The following is a 26,249-nucleotide window of genomic DNA, read 5'->3' as shown; positions in this document are numbered from 1 at the left end:
TAAAATCCACATTGTTTTATTTCAAATGATAAAACCAATACAATGGTAAAAGTCAAACAGCAGTAATACGTGAACATGTCACTGACTTCAACCAGTTAGTAACAAATGTGAAAAGATTAAAAAAACAGTTGAGGACCCATGCCGCTTCTTCTCTTGTTTTCAGCCTATTGGCCACGAGCAACATCATCACTGTCAACACTGTCTGTGCTGTCAAGTTGCCTAAGTAATGGAGCGATGACCGGCAGTGGATGCTTGAGGTCAGCAGCTCGCACCATCATGACCACAGATTTGATGGAGTACCACCAACCATGCCATGTATACCACACCACACCGTCCTCAGCCATGGCTTGATACGGCCCTTTGTAGTAATGGCCATTCAGATTCCCTGAATCACACCTGTGATGATAAAAAAAGAGAAACATAATTTGGTGGAATACATGTTAATTTGAGAACTGACAAAGTCTGAGTAAATCTGAAGAGTGTATCCATTACCTGCTGAACCACCAGCCTGACTTGCTGTGTCTGATACACTGGGCGTCGTTGTTTTCCTGATTGCTGTTGTTTGTCTGATCAAAGGTACTGAATTTGACCCCGCTTGGACCAGTCCATTTCTGCCCAGCAGAAGGGGGAGTGTGAAAATCAGCCAGCGCGTCCCCTGCATTCCCAGTGTAGTCTCCCAAATGTATCTGATACTTGTCCTTTGAGAGGAAAGAGGAGAAAAAGCCAAATGATCTGAATTATCTTCGGTTGGTACGAGTGCATTTACACTGACACTTTTATCCAGAGTGACATTCAAATTTTTTATTTCTTCATAGAAAGCATTTTAAGGTTTGTTTTGTTTTCAGTAGAGTATGTGGCATCTATTGCACTGTTTTGGGAGAGGGCTCCCTCACATGTGGCTCTCTGATACTGTAGTTTTTCCCCCTGTTAAAAGTTTTTTTTGGTATTTTTTCCTTACTCTTGTTGAGGATTAAGGGCAGAGGATGTCACACCTTGTTAAGCTCTATGAGACAAATTGTGATTTGTGAATATGCGCTATACAAATAACATGTGACTGATTGATGGTGTGATTATGAATGACATAAATATATGCAAACAAGGGGGGGGGGGTTGATGGGGAGAAAAGAAGAGAAAGGGGGACTGAGCATGATAGCAATAATAGGATATAGGATAAGTTGAGAGGAAAATGAAGCAGCAGTGAGATGTAGATGTATGAATAAATGAGCTAAGTGGAGAATAAAAGAGACGGAACACAGCTGGCAGGTCTAGAGCCAGACATCCTTGCTGCTGTTTCCATAGCAAAGAACATAAAATACAAAGACACATAGTCTAAATAACACCTCTGCTGTTATGGGAAAAGAAGAGATGACAAGGTTAAAGACAGAGCTGTTACGAGCTGTAAAGAAAGGATAAGTGTGCAGTGGATTACAAAAGGACAGGATTAGATTCATTGTACAGAATGAATCCATTCTGCAGAATTTTATTAAAAAGTTAAATTCTACAAAAGAATGTGAGAAAGCTTTCTTCAAAACTTTGCATCTTATTGAAGCTTTATTTTGGAGTGACAATCCTAACCCATAACGCATAAGGAATCATTTTCTTTCTCAGTGTTACCTTTTCATTGTCCACTTTGAAGTTCTTGTACTCTGCAAAGCGTTGATTTCCCTCAAAGTCCTCCATGTCAATGTGTAGGTCGTAATTTCCTAGAAGGCAGAGAGTTTCACAGGTAATAATCTGAATAGGCTTGACATATCATCCAAAAACTAACACACATGCATACATTTACACACCTTGGGAGGTGAGATAGTGTAGAGGTTCATTTCCCAGCCAGAACTCTCCATCGGGAGAGTAGAGGTCTCCAAATCCATGCTTATACTCCACCCATTCTCTGCAAACAATGGACACACAGATCACAAAACACAGGCTCTCTTGTGGTTCCAAGAGTCAGTAAGAGTAGAACAGGAGGTAGAGCATTCAGCTACCAGGCTCCTCTCCTGTGGAACCAGCTCCCACTCTTGGTTCAGGAGGCAGACACCATCTCTGCATTTAAAGTTAAACTTAAAACGTTCCTTTTTGATGAAGCCTATAGTTAGTTCTGGATCAGGTGAGTCCTGAACCATCCCTTAGTTATGCTGCTATAGGTCTAGACTGATGAGGGAACTCCCATCATGCACTGAGCACCTCTCCACTTCTCTCTGCCCCCCAACATTCACTCGTTTATTTATTTTATTATATGTCGATGACTATTTCACTGTACTCCAATAGTCTCTCTCTCTTTTTCTCTCTCATTTCAGATATCTCTGACCTCTGAACCTCAGGACAACAACTTTTACTATTACTAATTACAATATCGCAGTAATTCATTATGATATAAAAATGTGTCTGTTATCCACAGTAATTAATAGTCTTTACACTGTTGTTCCATTTTTAACTAGTCAGATCTGATACCTGATGGCGCTCAAGTGTCCACCCACAATGAGTCTGGTTCTGCTAGAGGTTTCTCCCTGTAAATGAGGGAGTTTTTCCTCTCCACAGTCGCCAAAGTACTTGCTCATTGTGGGAACTGTTGGGTTTCTTTATATTTTGATTTTAAGGTCCTGACCTTCTGTGTAAAGTGCCTTGAGATAATGTATATTATGATTTGGCGTTATACAAATAAAATTGAATTGAATTGAATTGAATCACACATTCATTTGCAATGTCACATTTCTTGACATATGAATTCTCATTTTTAATTTGTGTAAAACTGACACAGAAAAACACACCTGTCAAAGCTTTCTTTGCCGTCTCTTCTCCTCTGAAAGACGGTCCATCCTCCTCCATTGCTCATGTCACAGTAAACACTCAGAGCGGTGGGAGAGCCGTCAGGGAGGATCACATAGAGCCCACTGGCCACATTACCATCTGCAAACACCTCAGAACAGTCTGTGCATATGCACAAATATATATATCTTCACCAGGTGAAATATTCAACACAGGTAGAAATCATATGGCATTGATGCAGTAGATGGGAACAGTTTGCTTTGTATCTTTTTGAGATTCTAAGATGCAGGCTTAGGATGATCAACTGCAGGGTCATTGCCACAAACTGATTGGCTGCTTGATAAAGGTTTGCTCCATTTTGATTTTCTTTTAGTTTTTCTTTGACACATGAGTTATTTCCTTATAAAGTTTCTCAGCTAACTTACAGCATCCTACACAGTAGGCACAGAGCAAGATAAGTTTTCGTGTGGATTCCCTACAAAAATAACATTCTCTCCCTTTTGGTATCCACCAACTCCAGTGGAAAATACCTGTGTTGCTAAATACTGCAAAATGCTCCACTGTGTATACCAACTGGCTGCTAACTACTGTATGTGTCTGCTGTTGGATGCTGAGCAGGTAGTGAACACTTTATCAGAGCTTTGTGTTTAAAACATATCCTGCAGACAAAACAAGATTAATCCGAGCTGTAAAACTAAAACAAGGAGCTGAAATGGGGGAAAAGGCTAAAAAGCTCTCTAGAGCTGAGAAGAACTGCAGTGCTTCAAATAATTTGTTTGTGGGTCTTAATGAGGTTTTTGCCCAGTGGAAAAGGGACATTAGCAACATTACAAATTATCACTTCATCCATTATTGAATAAAGAAAATACACTCATACTAAGGAAAAGTGATGAAGCTGATAAGTGGAGCTCTTTTGGTTTTTTTACAGGTGTCTTTTACTTGTATGGTATTTTTCATCTTAAGGAATTTGTATTCTTCGTGGGTATTTTTTTAGTTTTGGATCTGTCCTCCACTCGCTCACAGTGAATCCTGAGTTGGATGTCCTGCTGTGTTCCCACATCCACTCATTTGAACCTTCTCTGGAGTTTTTACCAGGGGCTGAGAAAGTCCAGAGGCTCTCATTCGGACATTTGAGCTCCTTCGTCTGCATTTCATCTGTGTTTGTGTAAAGCTTTTCTAGTCTTGATGACCACTCAAAGCGCTTTATAGTACAGTTTTACTATTCACTCACTCACTCACACATACATACAGTGCATCAATGTGCAGCACTTTCACAGATCAAACCTATAGGGGCTATTTGGGGGTTCAGTATCTTGCTCAAGGACACTTCAGTACACAGAATGGGTGAGATGGGGATCGAACTGCTGATCTTCTGGCTAAGGGATGATCCACTCTACCTCCTGTACAACATGCAGCCCCTCTGGAGAATGTCCATAGATTATCCGGACATCAGTGCATGTCTGAAAGCAGCTAATGATGACACAAACATATGGATCTCCAATATAAACCTAGCCCTACCTCTGTACAGGTTCTCGTGACCCAGGTGTAAGTTGGGCATGCTCTCCAGCTGCTGGGTGTGGCTGTTGTGAAGCTCCTGGATGTAGTGGTGCTGGTCATTGATGACGTTCAACAGACCCTGGATCTTCACTTCCAAACTGGCCACCTTGTCATCACACGGCACAGGGGCCTGGATAGACATAGAAAGACAAGTGAAAATCTAAACTTGAGTCAGACCCAGTCAAGAAACTACAAACAAGTTACAACTGGATAAATCCTTCAACCCTTATGGAAAGAATAAATGCTACATGTTTTACTTGCTTGGAATATTGTGGATGTGCATTACTGTAAATACAGCATTTAGTTATCATATATACTCTTAGTGGGTCAGGGAAAGTCAGTGATTAACTGATTCTCACACTTTTATTTGAAAGATTGCTTTTCAAATAGAATAGAAGCTACTATCAATATAAAACTATAAAAACAATTGCAGGTGAGCTTAAATTAAAACAAAGGAATAGCAAATAACAATGTCATCCTCAAGTGATCTATTCATCCACTGTTCTAGAGACATGTCAATATTCAATTTGATCAGGGAGCATACCCAAATCTGCACCAGATTCGGGCTACTGAACATGTTTCATCAAGTATGCATTGTCAGGACAGGAGGCAGCCAGGTAACACTCAGCTCGAGCAGCTGAACTATTAAGAGTAGTGGGTAGCTTTTCTTTAGCTGTTTTAAAGTTAATGTTGAAAAATTAAGAGCATAACTACTCTCTTCCAAAAAATAGTCTATATAAAACCTTTTCACAGTGAAATCTGAGGATTACTCACACACTTTTCTGACCAACACAAAATTAATTCCTGTCACCTCTCTTCTGGAAAAATATCTCAAAATCTTCACAAGGAACCAAAACTATTCTTAGAAATGCTATAAATCACAAAATGTATGATGATATACTGATAATTTTGAGTTTCTTACGGCCATGCATGCAGCCAGCTGAAGAAGAAAGGCCACTGATGTCCTCGGAGTTTCCATAATCAATGTTCCAATCGGTAACGGAATCAAACTGCCACACTCTTGTGTCACTGTTTCTGAATCGTCTGTGTGTGTGTACCTGTTCTCACCATGACTCTGTATAGCTGGAGATTATTAGACTGCACATAGTATGATGTTTTGTGAAGTAGCCTCCATCTAGTGGTTGGAGTTAATAGACATAATTTCATATTGCATCATTTTGAACCTTCAGACTGTCTGAACCCTCAGAAACATATAGAAAATATCCTTGTATTTTTGTTACCTTACAATGAGACCTTTATATCTTCTGCACGGATGGGTCGTTTTCCACAGTTCACGATGTTGCATCAACATATTTCTACAGAAGCCCAGGCAGAATGGACAAAACCAAATACTGGCTCTATGCAGGCTCAAATTGTGATTTGTGAATATGGGCTATACAAATAAAATGTGATTGATTGATTGACTATAAATAAATGCACATGTTCTTATCTCTTACAGTTTATTTTTGCCAGAAATCACATTTTGTGATTTTTGCACAATTTTAAAATTTACTTGATGTCTGTTTAATTTCAGTGTGTATTATTGTTTAGATAAAATTATTAATTGAACACTAATCTACGCAGTTTGGCGCTGCAATTATATTAACTTTGTATCCGATTGAGAATCCCAAAATAAAAGCGACTCCGGTGGGACTCGAACCCACAACCTTTGAATGACATCACATTAGCTAGAAGTCCAATGCGCTATCCATTGCGCCACGGAGCCAACGGCGTTACAGTTAACTATAGTTAGCTATAAATAGCTAACGGCGCTATTCTATATGACAGGGCCCATTGACTTACTGGGCAAATCTGCTCAAATGGGTTGATGCAATCGGGTATGAAAAGATAAATAAATCCAATTATAAATAACGTACATTATGCGCGTTAAATACTTCACATAAACTCTGACTTTGCGAGTATCCAGTTTCAAATACTAGCATTCTGTTTGAAGTAGTTTTTTGGTTTGAGTGTAGATAAGGAAATGCTCGAGTTGCAAAAATGTATTTCCGTTCAATGGTTGTGTATAGATATGTTTATTGTTGGATTTACAAATGACTTAAACCAATATCACATGAAAGGGCACTTTACTATTATACTTTGTTGTATGTATCCATGTATTAGAGTGAGCTATGTTTTTATACTGCATGATTTGAACATAGATTATAGAACTGACATGATATAACTATCTAACCCTAGCCCACTGAAAGAAGTCCCCCCCCCCCCCCCCCCCCCCCCCCTTCTTCTTATAATGTATGTTGTTCAAGGTATGTTTGTTTGGTTTCATTATTTATATTTGTGTTAATTGTACTTTTTTATAAAGGTCAAACTGGACAGAAGATGAAATGGAATGGTGGCATCTTTTACCCTACCCTTCTCTTTTCTCAATTTCTCCACAGGTCTGTTAAGCTCGGTGCACAGAGCGTCAGGCCTTCAATCTAAAGGCCAAAGGTGTATGTCCTGTCATAGGGTCAATTGTTGACAACTACCACCACCATAAGTAGATAAAGTGGGGTAGTTATTCAGGTGAGAGGTGGGGCAGCCAGCTGTGTGATGGAAGTTTTCTGGAAGCTGGCGAAATGAGCACTCAGGCCGAAGTGATTCTGCATCAAGGACACCAGAAGGTGGAACAATATAGAAAAGCTAACAGAGTAACATAAGCAATTGTCACCCCCAAGTTTGAAGATGTCTCCCATAGCATCCCAATATATCTCCTTCACCTTGCATCACCCATTCTAACATCATTTATGAAAGGCTAGAATTGCTGTCACTCTCTGTTACATATTAGGGTTATGCTGCTATAGGCCTACATATAGGGTTATGCCCTGCTTACATGCTTTTGTATGTTTCTTAGCCATCTACCAGAGGCCAACAGACAATGGTTAATGATAACGTGAAAACTGGATCCATCACGTCCCATCTGTGTAGTCCCAACAGGATAGTGTGGTGATGGAGCAGATCAGTGAGGTAGGAGGGGGCCTGGTTATGGAGGGCTTTAGGGGTGAGGAGAAGGACTTTATTGGATGCGTTGTGGGATGGGGACCAATGATGATCATATCATATTTATCACAGTTTAGTCTGAGGAAGTTGATTTGCATCCATGATTTAAAGTCAGTGAGGCAGTTGGTCAGAGTGGAGTGAGTAGCAGTGGTGATGGATTTAGTGGAGATGTAGAGCTGGATGTCTTCAGCGTACCAGTGGAAGCAGAGACCATGTTGTTGTATGATATTACCAAGAGGGAACAAGTAGAGGATGAACAGGAGAAGACCAAGCACCAAACCCCCAGGAGGTGCAGTTGTTAAAAGAAAATTGGGATAGGATATTGATTTGAAGTCATATCGCCAAGCCCAATGCTAAATCAGGGGAGTTTTCTGAACACTGACCAACACAGTTTCCAGCAGTGTGACACTAGACAGAGACATTTAAAATGATGAGGATGAATAGGAAAGACCAGAGTCCACATTCTTATATAATAGAAATACTTTTAATTTGAAGGTTCATCACAGGCATAATTGAAACAAGATATTTTAAAATGCAGACTTAATTTTTAATTGTCATTCAGCCATCTCATGCGCTGTCTCTCTCACACACACACACACGCACACGCACACGACTGGAGATTCTGTTGGATTAAAATGACCCACAATGGATTCACCTTGCAAATCACTCACACCATTCCCCTCTTACACAAAAAAAGAAAGGTCTGCATCGGGAGGGGAAGGTCTCAAGTTGATGTCTGTAGTAACTTCTACCTGGACAATGAAGAGATCCTGGGAAAGGCAAAGAACACATTATAAGTTTTTAATTAATTATTCATGACATAACCTGAGTAATATTAATACCATATTAAATCTGAATCCTTTCAAAGCAAAAACATTTACTGAACAATTCTTCAGTACAACCAACTTCTTACTGTATGTCACCTAGTATGCTTGCAAGTGGATGTAACTCACTGTAACTTGTTCTGTAACAGCTCCAGCCTCTGTCGATCGACATAACGTGAGAAGAGGGAGAGCAGGTTGGCAGGGGTAACGAGGGGAGGAGAGAGGGACGAGGAGGGAACGCTGAGCAGCTCCCTTGTCACAGAAAATACCAACTCAGTCCTGGACAGAGAGAGGGGGTCAGTGTGTGTAAGAGAGAGAATGGGGACATTTTCAAAAGTGTTGTCACAGCATTAATAACTTACCATCGATTGTCATCCATGAGTTGACAGTTGGGGTCTGAACTCTGCATCTTCTCTCCCTCACTCAGGATAAGATACAGAAGTGTCACACCAAACTAGACAGAAACAAGCAGAGGGGTGTGTGAAATGGCTGTCTATTTGTGTTTGTGTGTGTGTGTGTGTGTGTGTGTGTGTGTGTGTGTGTGTGTGTGTGTGTGTGTGTGTGTCTACACTGACTGCGTCAGCAGTGTGGTTCAGCTGCTCTTCCAGAAATTCAAGGTCTCACCTGTCCTCTCCAAGTACTGCAGGCAGTTCTCAGACAATTTATGTTTCACCACCATTTTAATGTTTATCTGAGGAATATGTCACAACATGTGTTGTAACACAAGTAGAAACACTCTAGCGTTTCTATTGACTGCCTCCATTAATTTGTTTTAACAAGGTTCTTATTGTTATTACAGGACCAGAAGATGCACAGCTTCATACCTTAAATGGTTAGTATTTAAAGCACTTTTCTAGTCATTCAAAGCACTTTACGGTACAGTTTTGCCATTCACACACACATTCGTACAGTGCACCTATTAGCAGCACTTTTTGTTCTATGAAGGGTTCAGCATTTTGGCCAAGGACACTTCGGCATGCAGATGGGGAAGACTGGGGATCGAACTGCCTGGTTGGAAGCAGCCGCTTTATCCCTCAGCCACAGCCACCTTAGAGTCCTGACATTTAGTTGCATTTATAGCTGAGCTTTTATTCAAGAAAAAACTACAGTAATCATACCAGACACGAAGTAGTAACATGGTGCCGTTCACACAGGAAGAGTGGACTGGGCGTTCGTCTCTTAATACTTAAGATTTCCTCCCCCTCTCAGTACAACCCCAGCTCACAAATGTAGTCATTTGTTTCCAAGTATTCAGTCTTATTCATGATTAATTAAATTGAAGAGCAACCTATGATGTCCTTCCCTCACCCAAAAACCTACAGCGGAGGCTAAGTGAAGATCCATCCTGCCTTCTATGCTCAGACCCATCCTAACTGGTTGTAAAATAAGTCTCTCCCAGGGAAGTAATGTGGATATACAACCATGCCTGGCAGCAACAATTCAAACAATTGGCTGCAACAATTAAAACAAAGATAACTGCTACCAATGCCTTGCCATCCAAAACAACGAGTGTAGTTCCACGGAAAACATTTGTCTGAGAAGACGAACAGGGAAAGAGAGACACAGAGAGGGCCTCCTCAACTGACTAGGTGTGGTCAGCTGGAGGAAGCCCGAGACTGGGAAATATTTAGCTTATTGCCCCCCCCACACATTGTCACTACCACCCTGAGAACAGACCTGGTACTCTGGTCCAACACCCTGCATGTAGTCTACGTCAAACAACTGACAGTACCCTGGGTAACATTGATGAAGCAAAAGAGAGGAAAAGGCTGCGGTAAACAAGCATCTGAGGCAAAATAACGTGGGTTTGCCCGGTGGAGGTTGGCTGCAGGGGTTGCATTGCAACATTTCAACCAATAGATAGGCTTGATCACTGGTCATGTGAAAAGAGGTTTATTTATCAGTCTGACCAGAGTGTCATTATTCTTACTTCTTTGCTCTCAAGTTATTGAGTTGCTGTGTGTATACCTTGTTGTGCAGTACTGTGGCCAGTTGGCCCTCACTGCCTTGAAGCTCCTGGAGCAGGTCTGTGATGGCGGAGCTGGAAAGTGATTGGATCACGGTAGAAAGGGGCTCCACTAACCAGCAAAGCACCTGGACCGGACACAGACAGAGGGTGAAAATGGTTAAAGTGTTCTGTGCAGTTCACGGAAGGGGTCTGAAAATTTCTTGATTCTTAGATGCATCGTGATGTAGACAACTGTGTATCGATCGAGGCAGTGACAGCACAAAATCTATTCATTTGTTTTCTGCTACATAAATTGTTTTAGCGTCCCGTCGCTGAGTAATTATAACCACCGCTGCTTCAGGATCAAGACGGACGCTTATTAAAGGTCCAGTCATACTGTACCGTGCCAGAGTCTGCTTCCTCCTCACTCACCCATTGACCTGCGCTCACTTTACACTAAAAATAAAAACCAAAACTAATCAGAAACTACTGGGACACGTAGTTTACATTGCGTTTGTTTTATTCAGTCTAGAGTTTGAGACACACATTTAAACGTACCATGCACACACATTCCCCTACAACAAACAATATGAAAGGTAACATGACACACACAGTCAGGTGATCAGTGTTAAAGTGACCAGAACAATCTGGAGTCATGATCCAACATCATTGATTAATAATTAAATACACGTGATTATAAGTTTGTGTGAATAGCAACAGAGACGAGCAGACACACACAAACATACAGGCTGCGGACAGAAGAGAAGTCTTTCACGCAGATTATGAAATAACACAATGTTTTAACTTCATTGTTGCAGAAGAATGTTTTTTCCAAAAGCATACATTTGAATTCAACAGGTTTTTATAAAGATCATTTCTACATGTGAGTGATTAGAACACCCCAACTGGTCAGGCAAGATGGCCGCCCGCACTGGGTCTGGTTCTGCTAGAGGTTTCTTCCAGTTAACGAGGGACTTTTTCCTCTCCACAGTTGTGCTGCTCATTGTGGGAACTGTTGGGTTTCTCTATATTTAATATGATTTTAAGGTCTTGACCTTCTATGTAAAGTGCCTTGAGATAATGTATATTATGATTTGGCGCTATACAAATAACATTTTACTGAATTGATGCATCGTTGTGCATTCTAATCGTTGATTGTTGAATCGTAATCAAATGCTAGTGAAGATGCACACCTCTAGTTCACGGTTTATTAAAAATTATCCATTTCATTTTGCGAGAGAAACTTAATTACATAAGTCATTGAAGAACAAGACAGACATAAAATGACACATTAAATGTGTTCCATCATACCAAGAGTTAAAGATAAATGAATAGAATTACTACCTTATGGTTGTATGCCTCCACCAACCAGTACAGTTTCAGTCAACATACATTTTCCCCCAGACTCATTAGGGAACAGTGACCTTTGACCACTGAAATCTAATCATTTAATCTGAGTGACAACTGCTCATAAAGAGAGACTTTACAATATCATTTCCAAGAGGCAAAAAACATGTTTTGTGATGAGGCCACTATGAACTTTGACCCCCATCTAATCAGCTAATATATAAGTTTAAGGGAACATTTGTCCTAAATCTGAGAGGATTCTCTCTAGGTGTTCTTAAGATAACAATTGTGAAGTCACAGTTACCTTGACTTTTAATCAGGTCATCCAAGAGTCCAAATGAGTATTTGTGCCAAATCAGTTCATCTTTTAGTGCAAATATAAAATTTTAAGACATTTCATCAGGGTGTATGGGTGGCTGTCACTGGCACAGTTATAAAAATGAATACATTGTTGTGAGATGAAACTTGAACATTTAGGGTATAGCAGAGACACTTTTCCACCATAACCACTCATATTTAAGGAATGTGGCTGTTTTTGAGGAGCATCAAGATGAACATCTTTAAATCATTACCTGGTCCTGCTTGTCCTTCTTGGCCAGGGCAGGAAGGTTGCGTGCAATCGCCATGACAATGGCGGTGGCCTGGGGTGAGGGCAGGAAGGGGAGGAGTCTGGATATGAGCCGTTTGCCCTTCCTCACTGACATGATCATCACACATTGCTCGTCACTTACTCTTATTAAGAGGAATAGAAAAGAGTTAGTGTGTAGATTCACATATTAGAACAACACCTGCTATGAGCAGCTCTTGTAATCAGGTGATCTTATACTTATGTCTTATCTATCCCTCCATCCTACCTATCATCCCACTCCTTCTCCCGCAGAGAGTTGCACAGCTGCACTGTGTTGGTTTTATGCTGCTCCAGCAGAGCCTCCCTGTCCTCCTCTGGGGCCTGGACAAAACGTTTTTCAAAGTCTTGAACCTCCAGCAGCAAACTGTACATCTGGAGGACAGGATTGGATGGAAGGACAGAAAAGTGTCACAGAGGTGTATTTAGGATCCAGGGCTGTATCTGTCTCTACATGCACAGCCATCCTCATACCTTCTCTACAGTGTACAGGATCTGTCGCCTCTTATTCCAAACCTGCTTCTCTCTTTTCTCCTAAAGGCAGACAGAAAGGAAATCGGAAGTGAGCAGCAGAACTTTTAAGTTCTTTGTAAAAATACAGTTTCAATGAATAAATAAAAATAATAATAAACACAGATGGGTAGACAGAGACAAAAACACACACACACTAATGCTGCAGCCAGGACAGCACTTCCCCACAAAATGTGACACAACATGGAGTTTTTTTTCCATGTTGCAGAAGAAGCGATGCCCTGCTTATCCGGGAACATAAATTTGAATTGAGCAAAAAGATCAGCTCAGTGTGAGTGATTAGAAAACAGGAGAGAAGAAGAATCTCTTGTTGACCAGCGGAGTAATGCACCTCGATGCTGCCAAGGAGGAAGGCCTTTGAAACTTTATTTTGTAAATTACAGCACACTTGTAATAACAATAACAGTCTAAAATACTTTTTTAAAGCACAAATCATGAGGCAAGTATAGAAATAAAATTTGATGCATCAAGAATCTTATTTTATTTATTTATTTATTTTTATTTATTTATTTATTTAAAATCGCTCTCATAATCGAAATTAAATCCCTGCCCCAAACCTCCACAGTAAACACTGGAGAACACTAAGTAATTGCTTCAAAATAAAAGAAAACAAGTTCACAAACTGACCTCATCATCTGTGCGAGTGGTCACCACAGCATCAATCATCTTGCGGGGGTTGTTGACACTAGAGACCGTCAGTTTACCTAAAGATCCTGCAAACTGAACTTTTGACACAACACCAGGCAAAATTCAATACAGGTCTCCTGTGTCCATGTGGGTGATGTAATATGTAGAGAAGATATTCTGGTGTGCTCTGTTGTCATTTACCTGGTCTGTAGGTGTGTTCAACCTTGGCAACCTGTGGTGTGATGAGTTTGGTGGTGTGTTCCTTCTTGCTGCTGTCTCTCTCCCTTTCCTGACGTTTCTCCATTTTTTCATAGTAATTCTACATGGCGCAAACGAACGCACGCACATGCACAGAGAGAGAGAGAGAGAAGACTGTCACTTGTGGAGACATGGGCATGTCCCATTTCAGTCCTGTCTAGAATGACATAATGTAATATGATGACTGTACTGGTGTGTATTGTGGATATGAATCTGATTTATGGTAAAACAGTAAAGGGTAGCAAAGTGACTGTACATCTGGTCTCCACACGCTTAACATTCACTCACAGAGATTTCTGCCTGAGCTCATATTCTGTGGAATAAACAGGTGATCAGTTCAGTCTTATTTTCCATCAGTTCCCATCAACTGAACTCTGAGCCATTAGGATTATTTATATTAGATAATTTGTGACTTTTGCTTCTCAGTGAAATATGGATATAGGTTTGATGTGATTAAATGAAGGTTCACCACAATATTCTCAGTCACTTATTTCTAAAGTACACCTTCAATGCTTTTTCAAAGTTGAGTACAGGACACTGAGCAAGGTATGATTGTTTACATTATTGTTAAAACTCAATTATAATGGATTTATAATAGTCATCTGTTAATTAAAATGTCAAACATGTGATGTCTGTCAACAAATCCTCAAATCGGAGAATTCTGAGAAGGAATATTGCAGCCAGCAAACATCATAACAGTATCAGTCAAAAAATCATTGATGAGTAGGGCCAAACTTAAGTGGGAGAAATGATCAGGCCATCCATACAGGCACTTGTATATCCATACACACGTGTATATACTCTAGGAATATTAATTTAAAATATTACATTTTTGGACCGTTAGTCTGAAAAAACAAGCAATCCAGAAATGTCTCCTAAGGCTCAGGGAAAGAACAGGCCAGACTTTTTCATCAAGATCCATGAATCCATAAATCATCAGAGTTAACCACACAAAAAAACTGCTCAGAGCAGGGTTGAGCTGCAAAAAAGGGTTCCTGTCTTCTGGGTAGACGGCAAGTGGCATATTACTTACCATAATACATCAAAAAAATCAACAAAATAATGAGAATTAACATTTGAAACCCTAACCCTGAAAATCGGTTAATGGGTCAATTTTGTTGTCCATTTTCTATTATCAAAACAAAATCGGAAAATGGGTTGTTTAACTGGCAGGCTAGATGAGTTATCCATGCTGATACTCTAAATATTAAATATCAAAACCAAGTTGAGCCCGTGACCTGTTTTTTCATTTCCTATTTTTGATCTGAGCAAAAAATCCAAACTATGAAAATCAAACTATTATTTTTTATTCATAAATGAATAACATAATAATGACTTGTTTTTAAACTTTCCAATTTTGGTTCTCTAATTCAATATGAACGAATGATACACAGATTTACGCAGACCATGCATGAAAACACAATTTATCAAGGTCAGCAACATTATCGAGTTCATATTTTTATGTATATATACCAATATATATTGTACAATAAGTCGAGACAGTAATTATCGCTACAGGCCTACTCTGTGCTTGTTATGAAAAAAAGTCTGCGTACCATAGCTGCTAAATGCATATACTAGTAATAGCGATAATGATAATAATAATAATTATAGCTTGAATTTATATAGCACCTTTCAAGGGACCCCAAAGACGCTTTGTGTCAGTGGGTACAAAAACAGAAAAGAGGGTAATTTGCACAAAATGTAGGGGAAACACAAATTATAAAGAAAATTTTGATGTAAAAATCAAATTCTGAATCTGCAGCAACATTTCTTGGGTTCTTTCTTGACCCGTACCACACCCTTCCACTCAACTTGACTATACTAAAATCTGCCCATAGACAAACAAACCCAAACAAAAACATAATCTCTTTGGGGTGATAACAGCTAGTTGAAGCCCTGAATATTATTTGCACTCAACTCACTTAGATTAAATACAAATCATTAAAACCATTAAAAGGGCACACCTAAGTGAGTAACTAACCTGATAGTAGTAGTCATCAAGGTAAGGGTCAGTACTCTGCAGCTGCATCATCTGGATCTTGGTTACCCACTCTTTCTCCTTCTGAGTCATCAGATTACTGTAGGGGTCCCTGCTGTGCCGGTCCCCTCCGGTCCTGCCACGATCCCTGCAATGAGGCAGAGATTAGGGCTGCAAAGTATATTGGAAAATGTATTATCATTGCGATATCAATACACATATGTGTATACATTCCGCAAAAGACTGCAATATATGTTGTCCATGTGCCATCCAATCAGATGGAGCCCTACTGCCCGAGAGAATAGTGAATTGCAAGGCAGCTCCGGCAAATCTCATGCCGCCTCCTCAAGACTAAATTCTACTGTGGAATATGTCAAAATTCTTCACTATGAGTGTTTGATTATATAAAAGAATTGTGTAGTTTAACACACACACACACACACACACACACACACACACACACACACACACACACACACACACACACACACACACACACACACACACACACACACACACACACACACACACACACACACACACACACACACCTCTGACTTGCAACAGTTTAGATGTTGATTGATACTTTTATAAATGAGTTAAATCATTCTTCTGAGCAGCGAGCTGTCCTTCTTGCTCTTGTATGAAAAGACTCGGTGGTGCTGTGGGCGGTCTGTGCATCCTATTGTACTTAAAGGTGGCAGCTGCTGTCTGGCAATTTCAGTTTGAGTGACATGTTACATGTTTCACCTGCTCAGAGGTGTGTTGAGAATCATATTTTCTTTTTGATTGGTGATACAGGACCACAGTGCTGTGCGACACTGCAGCTCTAGCTACACAAATACACTTACCCTCCTCGGCTTTGCATGCGCTGGGTGAGCATGCGTCTGTGCTGAGGGTGAAGGTGGGTGGTGTTGTGGCGGATGGGTGGCGTGTGGTTAGGGGGACCATGAGGGGGCAGTGGGCCCATTCGGTGACCATGTGGAGGAGGAGGGCCCCCGAAGAATGGCCTGAAAACTCCACCACCTGGTAACAAAGGAGGCGCTGGCCCACCACGAGCAAAACCAGCCACCTGAATAGAGACACATACCAAGACAATGACGAGTGTGAGCGGGGGACTTGTGATTTAGAGACTAATTAACTACTGGGGATCCTGTGTCAGTCATAAAGCTTACAGTGCAGATTCACATTGGGGGGACGACTTTCAGCCAGCCTCACCTTGTTATTACGGTGAGGCTCAAACTCTACTCTTCTCTCATCTATCTAAACATTTAACCGGCTAAAGCACAGTTGAACCACCTTACCTATGTTGTCACAATGCAGTCTATGCCATTAAAAACTATGCTCTTCACCACCTTCAATGTCAAGGCCAAGTCTGAAGCTCCCAAACAGGATCCCAGCTTGGCTGATATTCATAGACCCAATGCATCTCTTAAATTTACCTGTCTATGGCAAATTTGTGTTTCCCTGATTGAGAAGCAGTTTCTTAACGTTCCAAGTTGTGCCTTTCTTGAGGGGTTGCCAGTTTTACATAATTAAGTAAGTATGTACAAACCCTAGCCAGTCAACAGATAATAAGACACCATTTGGGCTGGATTTGTTTTGATTTTTCTCTTTTTCATTTTTTATTTGAGGTGAATGTTTTTTTTCGCTTTGTCTACTCTTTCAGTTCTCTAAAAATGTCAGAGCACTCATTCCATAGTATTACATAAAAAAAGTCCACCTTCATTCTTGTGGTGCTGTAGTTTCTTACAATTTCGTGTCTTTCATTAGTTTTTCTTATTCATTACTTCATCACATTTCTCAGGATTTATCATTACAAGCTCTGCTTTTCTGTTTCCAGAGTTGTCATGTAAAACTAAGTAGTGAGTCAGTAGAGCCATACCAGTCTGTAAAGGCTGAGTGAGTGTGTGTGATACTTACTTGAGAGTTGAGCAGCTTGGCCCGTTGAATCTGAGACAGAACTGGACCAACTCCAGGAGGGAAGGGACTGCGACACAGCGGAGAGTTCTGGACATAATCAGTAGATATAAATTTACATAAAGCTCATGATAAATTGTAATAAAAAAGATTGGAAGTGTGTTACGCTAATTTTTTCTCTTTATTTAGAAAAGAAAAAGGGTGAAATCTTGGGAAATTTGCTTTTTACATTACACTTGCTTCTTAAATTCATCTTAAATAAAAACATAAAACAAAGATGGAAATGTGTAGAGTCAATTGGGCAATTCCCATGACAACCAGCAGAGACTCCAGGTTCTGCATATACTGTATCTCAAAACAGCAGCCGATAATAAACAACAAAAACATAACATGGACACTATGTGATGCAATAAGCACAGTTTATCCTTACTAACTGACTGGTGTTGTGCCATTAAAACCTCAAGGAAAATCCGAGCACATTATATGATTTCATGTATACACAGAGCTGAAGAACTAAGGGAAGGATGGACAGAGGATAAAGGGAAAACTTACAGCTATGTTGAGGAGGGTGTTGGGTGACAGACGCTCAGGGAAAGGAGGAGGGTATCTGTGCTGGACCGGGGCTCTCACATGAACTGCTGTGGGATGATGCGTCTACACATACAAATAGAGATGTGCACACATGTTTAGTTCAGAGGACGAGGTCAGACAGTGCTAACATAGTGTAAAACAATACTGCAGCATGATGCAGCCAAGTTAATACTACAACCATTGACTGTATATAAAGATAATTAACATGAAAGCTCCATGATAGTGCAGCCAATACATTGGGATTGACTAAATAATGAGTGATTATGAAATTATGATGGGGGTAGGGGACTACACCAACTAGATACTATATTTCATACTTTGCAAAAAGAAATTAGATCCAGTGTTTATTTTGTCCTTAATGAAAAGGAGAGGGTGACAGAGGAAAAATTCCAGTATCAGGGTTGTCTCCATACCTGATGATTTAGATTGTGGCTTATTGGCTGTTTGGGCGGGGTCCCAATAGGCACGGCCCTCACTGGAGGGGAACCAATCACAGGTGAAGAAGACCGAGGTGGTGGTACCCTCTCTGAAAAATCCAGTCCTTCATCATTCCTAACCCGAGGAGGTAATTTAGGAAGGCCCACCTCTTTGATGATAGAAATTAGTGGACTATCCTGCAAGAGGAAGAAGGTTGTAAATTTGACATGAGAGAGATCAAAAAGTTTTAAGCACAATGCATGAGAAAAAGTGTTGTACTATTGTTTCTCAATTGAATTTGTATCAACAATTTCATGTCTTTAATTTACTGTTCAAAACATTGCAGCAAACAGCAGTGTTATAAAAAAACATATTCAATCGCCTTCAAGTCCTTTCACTTCCCAATGATTTCGAGCTGATCTTGAGGTAGATATCATGCAGGAAGACACTGTAGCTTTCTGCTAACTCTCCAGGACCTGAGGGTTTTCCTCAGATTAAAAAAAACAAAACATAAATTAACCCTGACCGCACGACAAAGATGATTATGTGCTTGGAAGCTGGTCCTTGGTTTTGTCCTCTGAAGTTAAAAGCATATTTTATCCACACTGATCTAATACAAGGCGTCCCAAGAATCTAATTGACAAAAATCCCAGAATTTATTGAACAGCAGAAACCTTCATGAAAAGACTGAGATGAGGATCAAGGACTAAAAAACTTGATATGGAACCAATAAAAAACAGTTTGGAATAGGCAAAAAACATAATTTTTGATTACAATATTTGGTAAATGTTCCTTTGTGCCCCCCCCCCCTGCTCCATAATGGTTCATTGGGGAGAAATTTCACATGCCAAGCCTTGAAACACAAGCTGAGGAAAAGATATTCAACAAGACACAAATGGACAGTGATGAAGAAGAGGAAAAAGAGGAGTGACCCTCACCTCCATGTGTGTGACAAGTCCTGGTGTGACACTGACCGGCCCAAACCCCATATTGTTCTCCCAGATACTGTGAGAGTTCATCTGAGAGTGAGAAATAATTCAAGCCAAATTCAAACAGAAAGGATTTTAAACAAGTGAAGTTTAAATCATTGTCAATTCAGTGATATGTTTTAATTTGGTACAACAGTTATATAAAATAGAATATATCTGATAGTATGATGTCATTTTCACAAAATGATTTTAATCTGAATATAAACTGTACATTTCTCTCTTTACTGTCAAAAAAGTAGTAATACAAAGTGGAGTTCGACATTGTAGAAAACACTGCAAACACCCGATGTGGAAAAAAACATACGAAAAAGACATTGTATAACAGAAATGTCAGATCAAGGGATTGTACTTGTGTAATTTTTCATGAGTATCTTAGACCAGAAGAGTTAGAGACGAGGCTCCAAATAGTTTCAGGGAAGGCTTGGTGAGTGGACGTTTTAAAAAATGACAGTGTTAAATTATTAATCAGGAGATTATGTAGAACTGTCTTAAAGTTTGTGATTGAAATGTAGCATCATCTGTCCAGTCAGATCATGCACTTCTCGACTTCAATAGTTCTCGATCAACTCAGCCGAACCAAAGACCAATGTTTCATTATTGTGGGCAGTGACATTATAGCTGCTTTAAGTCGTGCACTGAACTCGACCATCGGAATATTCTCTGGAGGCGCTGTGTGTGAACGCAAATAGGTCTGATGCACTCCTAGATGGAGTTTAAAAAAGACCACCGTAAATGCCAGAAAAGCTGTGCATGACAAAAATAGAAACGCTCCAACAAAATATAATGATAGGTTTGGGTCTGCAAAGAACAGAATCTGGGTCCGGATCTGGACTGCGGTCTGAGTATTGGTGACCTATGCTTCCGATGATCACGGGCGACCACTTCAGCTTGCTCTTTGCAGCAACCTCCTTTATGACACATTAGCGCACGTTGCGCTAATAAACGTTGCCCCAGCCCTACTCCTGTCATTTTCATTATATCAACCAGTCCACAACAGAGCTTAAATTTGAGGGTTACACAACTGCTCCTGGTCTCTCTCTTCAGTAGTCAGTCTCTCTCTCTCCCCCCTGAGGGAAATAACAGAGCACACATGCACACACGCACACAAACTCTGCTGCTCTCTCACCGTCTCTCTCTCTAACTTGCTACAGTTTATAAGTTGATTTGTTGTCGCCACAATATCAACACTGATCATCATGATGATCAATACTGTTATAAATTACCTAAATCTTTCTCCAGAGAAGCACATTTATCAGCTCTCTCTAATAAAATACTAATAAACTATACTAAGAAAATGAAGTTGGTAACATTCTTTTTTAATGGCTGGGTATTGCGATATTTTTCGAAAGAAAGGAAGGGAGATTGGATCACAAGTGGTCACAGGAGAGACATTCAGGGCAATTTCTTATGTGTGAACCGTGATGTTCACTTGTGATCAGATCTCTCAGGATGGATGTTAATACCAAGTCTGAACATGGCCTTCGACAGCTTACCTGGGCGATTGGAGCAGATCCTCTGCGCAGCAAGTGCTGCTGCTGTTGGTAGCTGAGCATTGATGTTGGAGGAGGACCAAGGGGGATGCCTGGAGGAGTACAGGGTTCATCAAAATCCAAAATATTTCAGTAAAGACAAAAGCACTCCATAGCAATGTAACACCAAGAACCACATGGAGACAATACTGAACATATAATCAGAGATAAACGATGACACCATTGCACAGTTTAGACTGAACAAAATGCAGTGAATTATTAGATTAGCAATGTGTGTGGTTTTGAATGGGTGACAAAAGAGAATCCTTTATAAACAAATGGAGAACTAGAATCATTGCATTTGGGTAGCAATTCCCACTTCTGCTCCTGAAACCTGGTGTTAAGTAATGGCCAGAAAATTGTAGTGCAGGACATTATTATGTCACAGTGGAGTTTACCTTTGACATTCAATCATATAAAATATAATTTTATACTATTAGACATTAGTCTGAATATTTGTCCTGATTAGCACATGAGGGCTCAATCCCATTTCACCCCTTCTCCTCTATTTTGCGCTTTCATGTGTAGGGGTAGGCTGTCCCAATACTTGTTGAGAAAGAGGAGGAGGGCCAAGTGGTAGGGCCATACAGCCCTCGAAACTGAGTTTTTTCAGATGCACACTCAAACCGAGGGCTATGAGAATTTCCCAGAATGCCTTGAGAATCACAGGCAAGCTGGGAGAGACCCACAAATGTAGTGTTTTCTCGCTTAATAAGGCAATTTTAAGTAAATTACTGCATTCATTCTCACCTGAGGTGGAGGGCCCAGGAGGCAGCTGGTGCTGAGGGTGATGTGGAGGCTGGTGTGAGTGGGTGGGATTTGGGATGGAGTGCTGTGGCAGGACTCTTGGTTGATCAAACCTGTGGTGAGTACTAAGGGTGGATCCTGTGGCGCTCAGGGATGGACAGGGCCTCTCAGTGGCTCCGACCCCAGCGATGGCTGGGTCTGCCTCCAGGATGAGTCTCGCCAGGGACTCAGCTAAGTCACCGTCCCCTCCTCGATCCTCTACATCTGAAATGATAGATTTTCCAAAGTCTGGATTACTGCGCTCCATGTCAGAGCACAAACAACCAATTATTTGGCCAGCAATTCTGTTGTGATCCAATCAATTTAGCACTGATGGTTAATCTCCTTTTATCACATGACTGACCTGGTGGAGGCAGTCCAGAGGAAGACGAGGAGAAGTTGAGTGACGGAAGGGAAGATGGAAAGGGATGATGGCCTGCAGAGATAGCGAGATGGGAAGAGGATGAGTCATCTGTTCCTCCTAAATCTGATTTCCTCTCCATCCCTCCTCCTCCTCCTCCTCCTCCTCCTCCTCCTCCTCCTCCTCCTCCAGCACCGGCTCCTTGCCCATCCCGCTCATCAAGGTTTGCGAGGCGTTTGTGTTCCTCTTGCCAGTCATCATCTGTAAAAGGAAAAGACGGAGATAGTTTATTGGTTGACAGAGACATATTTATATACAAGCTTGTGCTATTTAGAGGCAGATTAGCCTTATTTTCGTTCATAAATTTGACAGTGTCTCAAAGGCAAATTCACAAATGAGTGTGATCTTGACGGTCACTAACAACAGCTGAAAGCATCTTCACTAAACATTTTGAACACCTTAATTTCATCTGTCTTAACTGATATTGAAAAACTATGATGTCTCATTGTAATCTGAAATTAATGCATGGAAAAAAATAGAATTACCCCACTGTGGTTGTACACCTCCACCAAAGAGTGAAGTTTCCGTGTCCATATTTCTACAAACTTTTTTTCCAGATTCATGTAAGGTCACTGTGACCTTTGACAACTGAAACATAATAACTTTATCTTTGAGTACAAGTGACAACTGATCAAAAGATGAAGAAATTCCCTCAAGCAGTCTTAAGATATCATATTCAAGAGGCCAAAAATATGTTTCCTTGGCAAACTTGACCTTTGACCGCCAAGATCGGATTAGTTAATCAGTGATTCTAAGTGAATTGTACCAGATGTAATGAAATGTCCTATGGGCAGTCCTAATATATCACATTCACAGGGACATGAGGTCAACTTGACCTTTGAGTCCATCTTTGAGTCCATCTTTGAGCCCGTGGGGCAGACACCACGGAGCCAGGCACAGCTCCACTATGCCCACTTACAGTGTAAATTTGGGGTCTTTTGGTACATGTTTGACAGACGACGACCCGAAAACACAATGCCGTGGTTTTTCTTGAACCTTTTTGTCTCAACATAATAAATTGTTTTTTTAATCAACAAAAGGCAAATTCAAAAATGGAAGAGCAGACACAAATTTAGGTCCTTGACAGACAAGGAATCCTAACTTGAATTTTAAGAACAGTAATTCAACTCAATGTAAACACATTTTCAATTTAATCATGTGAGACTTACCGATGGCCCCAGCTCCAAAGGTGTCGTCATTGAACTGGTCTATTTCTTCTTCCGCTGCTGTCAATCCCTCATCTTCCTCCTCCAGTGTACAGTCATCATCCAGGGACTGCAACGACAGTAGGGAAAATGGGGGAATAAGAAACGGGGTGAGATGAAGGTGGTAGGGATGCATATTGGGCTGCTTAATATATCATTGTGATAGACATATTGCAAAAGATGTCAAAAACTACAATAAATCGGGTTCCACAAAATATATTTGGCCAATAACATGGAGCCCTGCAGCCCTGGATACTGAATTAAAGACATTCAGAATCATTGTCAGAAGAAGAGAATAGAGAGAGGCTGTCAAATCTCATCTCTGTTTAAATTCTACTGTGTTAACTTCTAGTGATCACGTTCGTCCCAAGTAAAATTCATAATTTGAGGAATTTTTAAGCTTACTTATGATTCAAGAACCTGAGAGAAGTAACAGTGCACACATTCAGACACACACCCCACAGCTGTGTGTGTGTTTCTTTCTCTCTGTCTCTCTCCCTCTCAGCTGACGTCTCCACTACAGTTTAAAAGTTGATTTGTTTGTCACCACAATATCGACACTGATCATCACATAATGATCGATTATTTTATTAATGAGTTCAATCTTTAGTCAGAGTAGCGCGCGCATTCATCAACCACTCACTCCCTCTTTTTCTCTCTCTCTCTCTTCTTTGCTCTCTCACACACAGACAGTGTGACCGGACAGGCGTGTAAACTCAGTCTGGGTAAAAACTACACACTAAACTTAGTAAAAGTATGGAGCTGGAGGAGGTGTCGGTGAGCACTCTATTTGTTTTGGTGCAGTTGACGAAGCACACAGAGCGAATGATAGAGACACAGAGAAGCGTAGTAAATTACAGACAGATCCATTAAAATCTATAAAAAAATAACTTTTTATGGTCCAAACATATATGATATATAAACCCCAAATTAACACTGTGAGTGGACTTAGTGGAGCTTTGCATGGCTCCCTGCTGTCTGCACCAGACTTGGTGGCGCTGATGTACCAATATTGCTTTCACCTATTAAAACGTTAATACAAGTAAACCATCAATCTGCTATTGTTTAATGCGTCAAAGCTACGCTGTACCCTGATGTGTACCCCAAAAATGTAACTACGCATCGAGGCGTTGCATACCGTAAGAGCTGTGATTGGTCCGCTTTGTAGAATTGCATTGTTAAATTGAGTTAAAGGTCCAGTGTGTAAGATTTAGGTGAAAGGGAACTATTGGCAGAAATTTAATGTAGAATAATCCTCATGATGTTTTCACTAGTTTGTTTCATATAAAATGTATAAATTGTAGTTTTCTTTACCCCAAAAAAGACCATTTATATTCAAATACTTTATATTTACATTGAGGAGACCCTCTCTACGGAGGCCGCCATCTTTTTTTACATTTGTCCAGACTGGACAAACTAAAAACCTTTTGAGTTTTATGACAATTCAAGTCTACCACAGGTTCTTTTTCATGTGTGGAAGGAGAGGGTGAGGTGAGGGGTGTTCAGCCACAACATGAAATTTCAACACTAGATATCACAAAATTCTACACACTGTACCTTTAAAGAAATGAACACAGACAACACCTTTTTTCCCTCTTTGCAGTATTTTAAGAGTAAGTGATGCACTTCAACATCAGTCAGTTCCAACTCCAAAATGTTACGCTGAAGAACACTCTTCATTGTTCTGAAGTAAACACAGAGGCCAGGGATTTGAAAATGAGGCCCAGAAAAACTCAACACCTGCATAGAAGCTCTACCGCCACAAGCGTTTCGGCGGTGAAATTGCAGCGCGACTCACATACGCTCCACTATGAATGCTCGGCCCCGTGCGTAGGCTACGGGTGTAGCTTCGACGCAGAGGCAGGTATTGGGCTTCACGCTGTCACATTAAACCATATGACCAACGGGTAGCGTTGAGCCGATGAAAATACTACATGTGATTACATTCATTTCTAATTTGGCATGAAGGCATGAAAACTTTCCCTGTAGCATGATGCGGCTAAAGCGCTGAAGTATGCTAAGCTTTTTTAACAGAGTTTATACCGAGTTTAGAATCTTGTTTACCTTCAACACTCATCTTGTTTGTCACGACTAAATTACAGGTTTACAACTTTAGAGACTCTGGACATACAACACAACAGCGAAGTAACGTAATATTCCTGTTATGTCACATCTGCAGTTAGCGAGCGTGTTTCCTCACTCAGACAATGCAGATGCACAACAAACTCGAGGTATTAACATTGTAAAACATTGTGTGTACACGTTAGAAGCTCCACTATGACTGTGCAATTCTAAACAATATGAGTAAACACAATCCAGAACCTCCTATCCACGACCCTTTGATACCCTGAAGGGAGCAGGCAAAGCCGTTAGCCAAAAATGCTAATGCTGACGTTACATCACGTATTACCCACGTCGATGGAAAATTGCTGCCCTGTATTAATAAGATACAGTATACGCTGAGCTTCTGACTACTTTCAAACACCGGAGGATTATTAATGAAACAAGAAGCCAATATCTTGTCACCGGTGTTGAGAAAGCGCTCCCTTACCCTGCGGCTCTACTCACCAGCCAGGCAGTCGAGCTGCTTCTCAGGCCGCCACCAACCGCATTGAATATGGCAGGCGCATAAACAATAGACAACACACACCGTGTAAAAACACATGCAGCGGTTTAGAATGACTGCCTGCTCTCGGTGAACCATCACAACCGAGACTCGCACGGGAGAACGTGGGTTTTTTGGGACACAATGCTCACCTGAAATCGAAACATCTATCTTTAGGCTTTCGGGAAAAGGAGTGCATCAGAAGCAAGGCGGCGCGCAAGTGACGCAGCAGAGACGTCCACTTGAGCGTGCGTCATGGAGCGGCGTGAACCGGCACGTATCTGGGCACAGACGGGGGCGGTGCTGCTGTTCAGTATTTATTGCG

The 26,249-nt window shown here is 40.8% G+C and overlaps 2 protein-coding genes and 1 non-coding gene across 6 annotated transcripts; all 3 read right to left on the bottom strand.

Annotated features, from left to right (window-relative positions):
• Nucleotides 1-164: 164 nt before the first annotated feature.
• LOC109627685 (fibrinogen-like protein 1) lies at nucleotides 165-5,400 on the bottom strand. Its single transcript, XM_020084413.2, has 7 exons — nucleotides 5,243-5,400; nucleotides 4,282-4,450; nucleotides 2,766-2,925; nucleotides 1,791-1,888; nucleotides 1,615-1,703; nucleotides 493-698; nucleotides 165-396 (listed from the first exon to the last, which is right to left on the bottom strand). Exons 1-7 carry the CDS (start codon nucleotides 5,297-5,299, stop codon nucleotides 165-167), a joined length of 1,011 nt encoding a protein of 336 aa, XP_019939972.1. The 5' UTR covers nucleotides 5,300-5,400.
• A 559-nt stretch (nucleotides 5,401-5,959) lies between these two features.
• On the bottom strand, nucleotides 5,960-6,046 carry trnar-ucu (transfer RNA arginine (anticodon UCU)). Its single transcript is given in 2 exon segments — nucleotides 5,960-5,995; nucleotides 6,010-6,046. It is a non-coding gene; the product is annotated as a tRNA-Arg (tRNA).
• Nucleotides 6,047-7,782: 1,736 nt separating this feature from the next.
• patl1 (PAT1 homolog 1, processing body mRNA decay factor) lies at nucleotides 7,783-26,249 on the bottom strand. 4 transcript variants are annotated; one of them, XM_069530729.1, is made up of 20 exons: nucleotides 26,077-26,249; nucleotides 23,284-23,389; nucleotides 22,058-22,315; nucleotides 21,658-21,918; nucleotides 20,872-20,960; nucleotides 19,328-19,408; nucleotides 18,386-18,586; nucleotides 17,934-18,035; nucleotides 17,385-17,471; nucleotides 16,313-16,533; nucleotides 15,465-15,609; nucleotides 13,424-13,541; nucleotides 13,223-13,320; nucleotides 12,539-12,598; nucleotides 12,294-12,439; nucleotides 12,012-12,171; nucleotides 10,113-10,238; nucleotides 8,507-8,598; nucleotides 8,274-8,423; nucleotides 7,783-8,090 (listed from the first exon to the last, which is right to left on the bottom strand). In XM_069530729.1, exons 1-20 carry the CDS (start codon nucleotides 26,089-26,091, stop codon nucleotides 8,069-8,071), a joined length of 2,538 nt encoding a protein of 845 aa, XP_069386830.1. In that variant the 5' UTR covers nucleotides 26,092-26,249; the 3' UTR covers nucleotides 7,783-8,068. The 4 variants fall into 4 exon arrangements, with proteins under 4 accessions (XP_069386830.1, XP_069386833.1, XP_069386832.1 ...); XM_069530732.1 differs by lacking the exon at nucleotides 26,077-26,249 and adding an exon at nucleotides 25,888-26,007; XM_069530731.1 differs by lacking the exon at nucleotides 17,934-18,035 and having other exon boundaries at nucleotides 26,077-26,227.

This window comes from Paralichthys olivaceus, chromosome 8 (assembly GCF_024713975.1).
Source record: "Paralichthys olivaceus isolate ysfri-2021 chromosome 8, ASM2471397v2, whole genome shotgun sequence".
Classification (NCBI taxonomy): domain Eukaryota; kingdom Metazoa; phylum Chordata; class Actinopteri; order Pleuronectiformes; family Paralichthyidae; genus Paralichthys; species Paralichthys olivaceus.
This window is presented reverse-complemented; position numbering and strand designations above follow the sequence as displayed.

Bases quoted from the DNA above. Each gene is read 5' to 3' on its own strand.
- LOC109627685 (XM_020084413.2), bottom strand. From the start codon at position 5,299: ATGGAAACTCCGAGGACATCAGTGGCCTTTCTTCTTCAGCTGGCTGCA. The intron at 1,889-2,765 runs GTGTGTTTTTCT...CATTGTTTGCAG, and splicing joins GGCAAAGAAAGCTTTGACAG to AGAATGGGTGGAGTATAAGC. The intron at 397-492 runs GTAATGGATACA...TTATCATCACAG, and splicing joins TCAGGCTGGTGGTTCAGCAG to GTGTGATTCAGGGAATCTGA.
- patl1 (XM_069530729.1), bottom strand. The intron at 15,610-16,312 runs GTAAGTGTATTT...GCCTCATTGCAG, and splicing joins CGCATGCAAAGCCGAGGAGG to GGATCGTGGCAGGACCGGAG. The intron at 12,440-12,538 runs GTATGAGGATGG...CCTGTCCTCCAG, and splicing joins TCCTGTACACTGTAGAGAAG to ATGTACAGTTTGCTGCTGGA.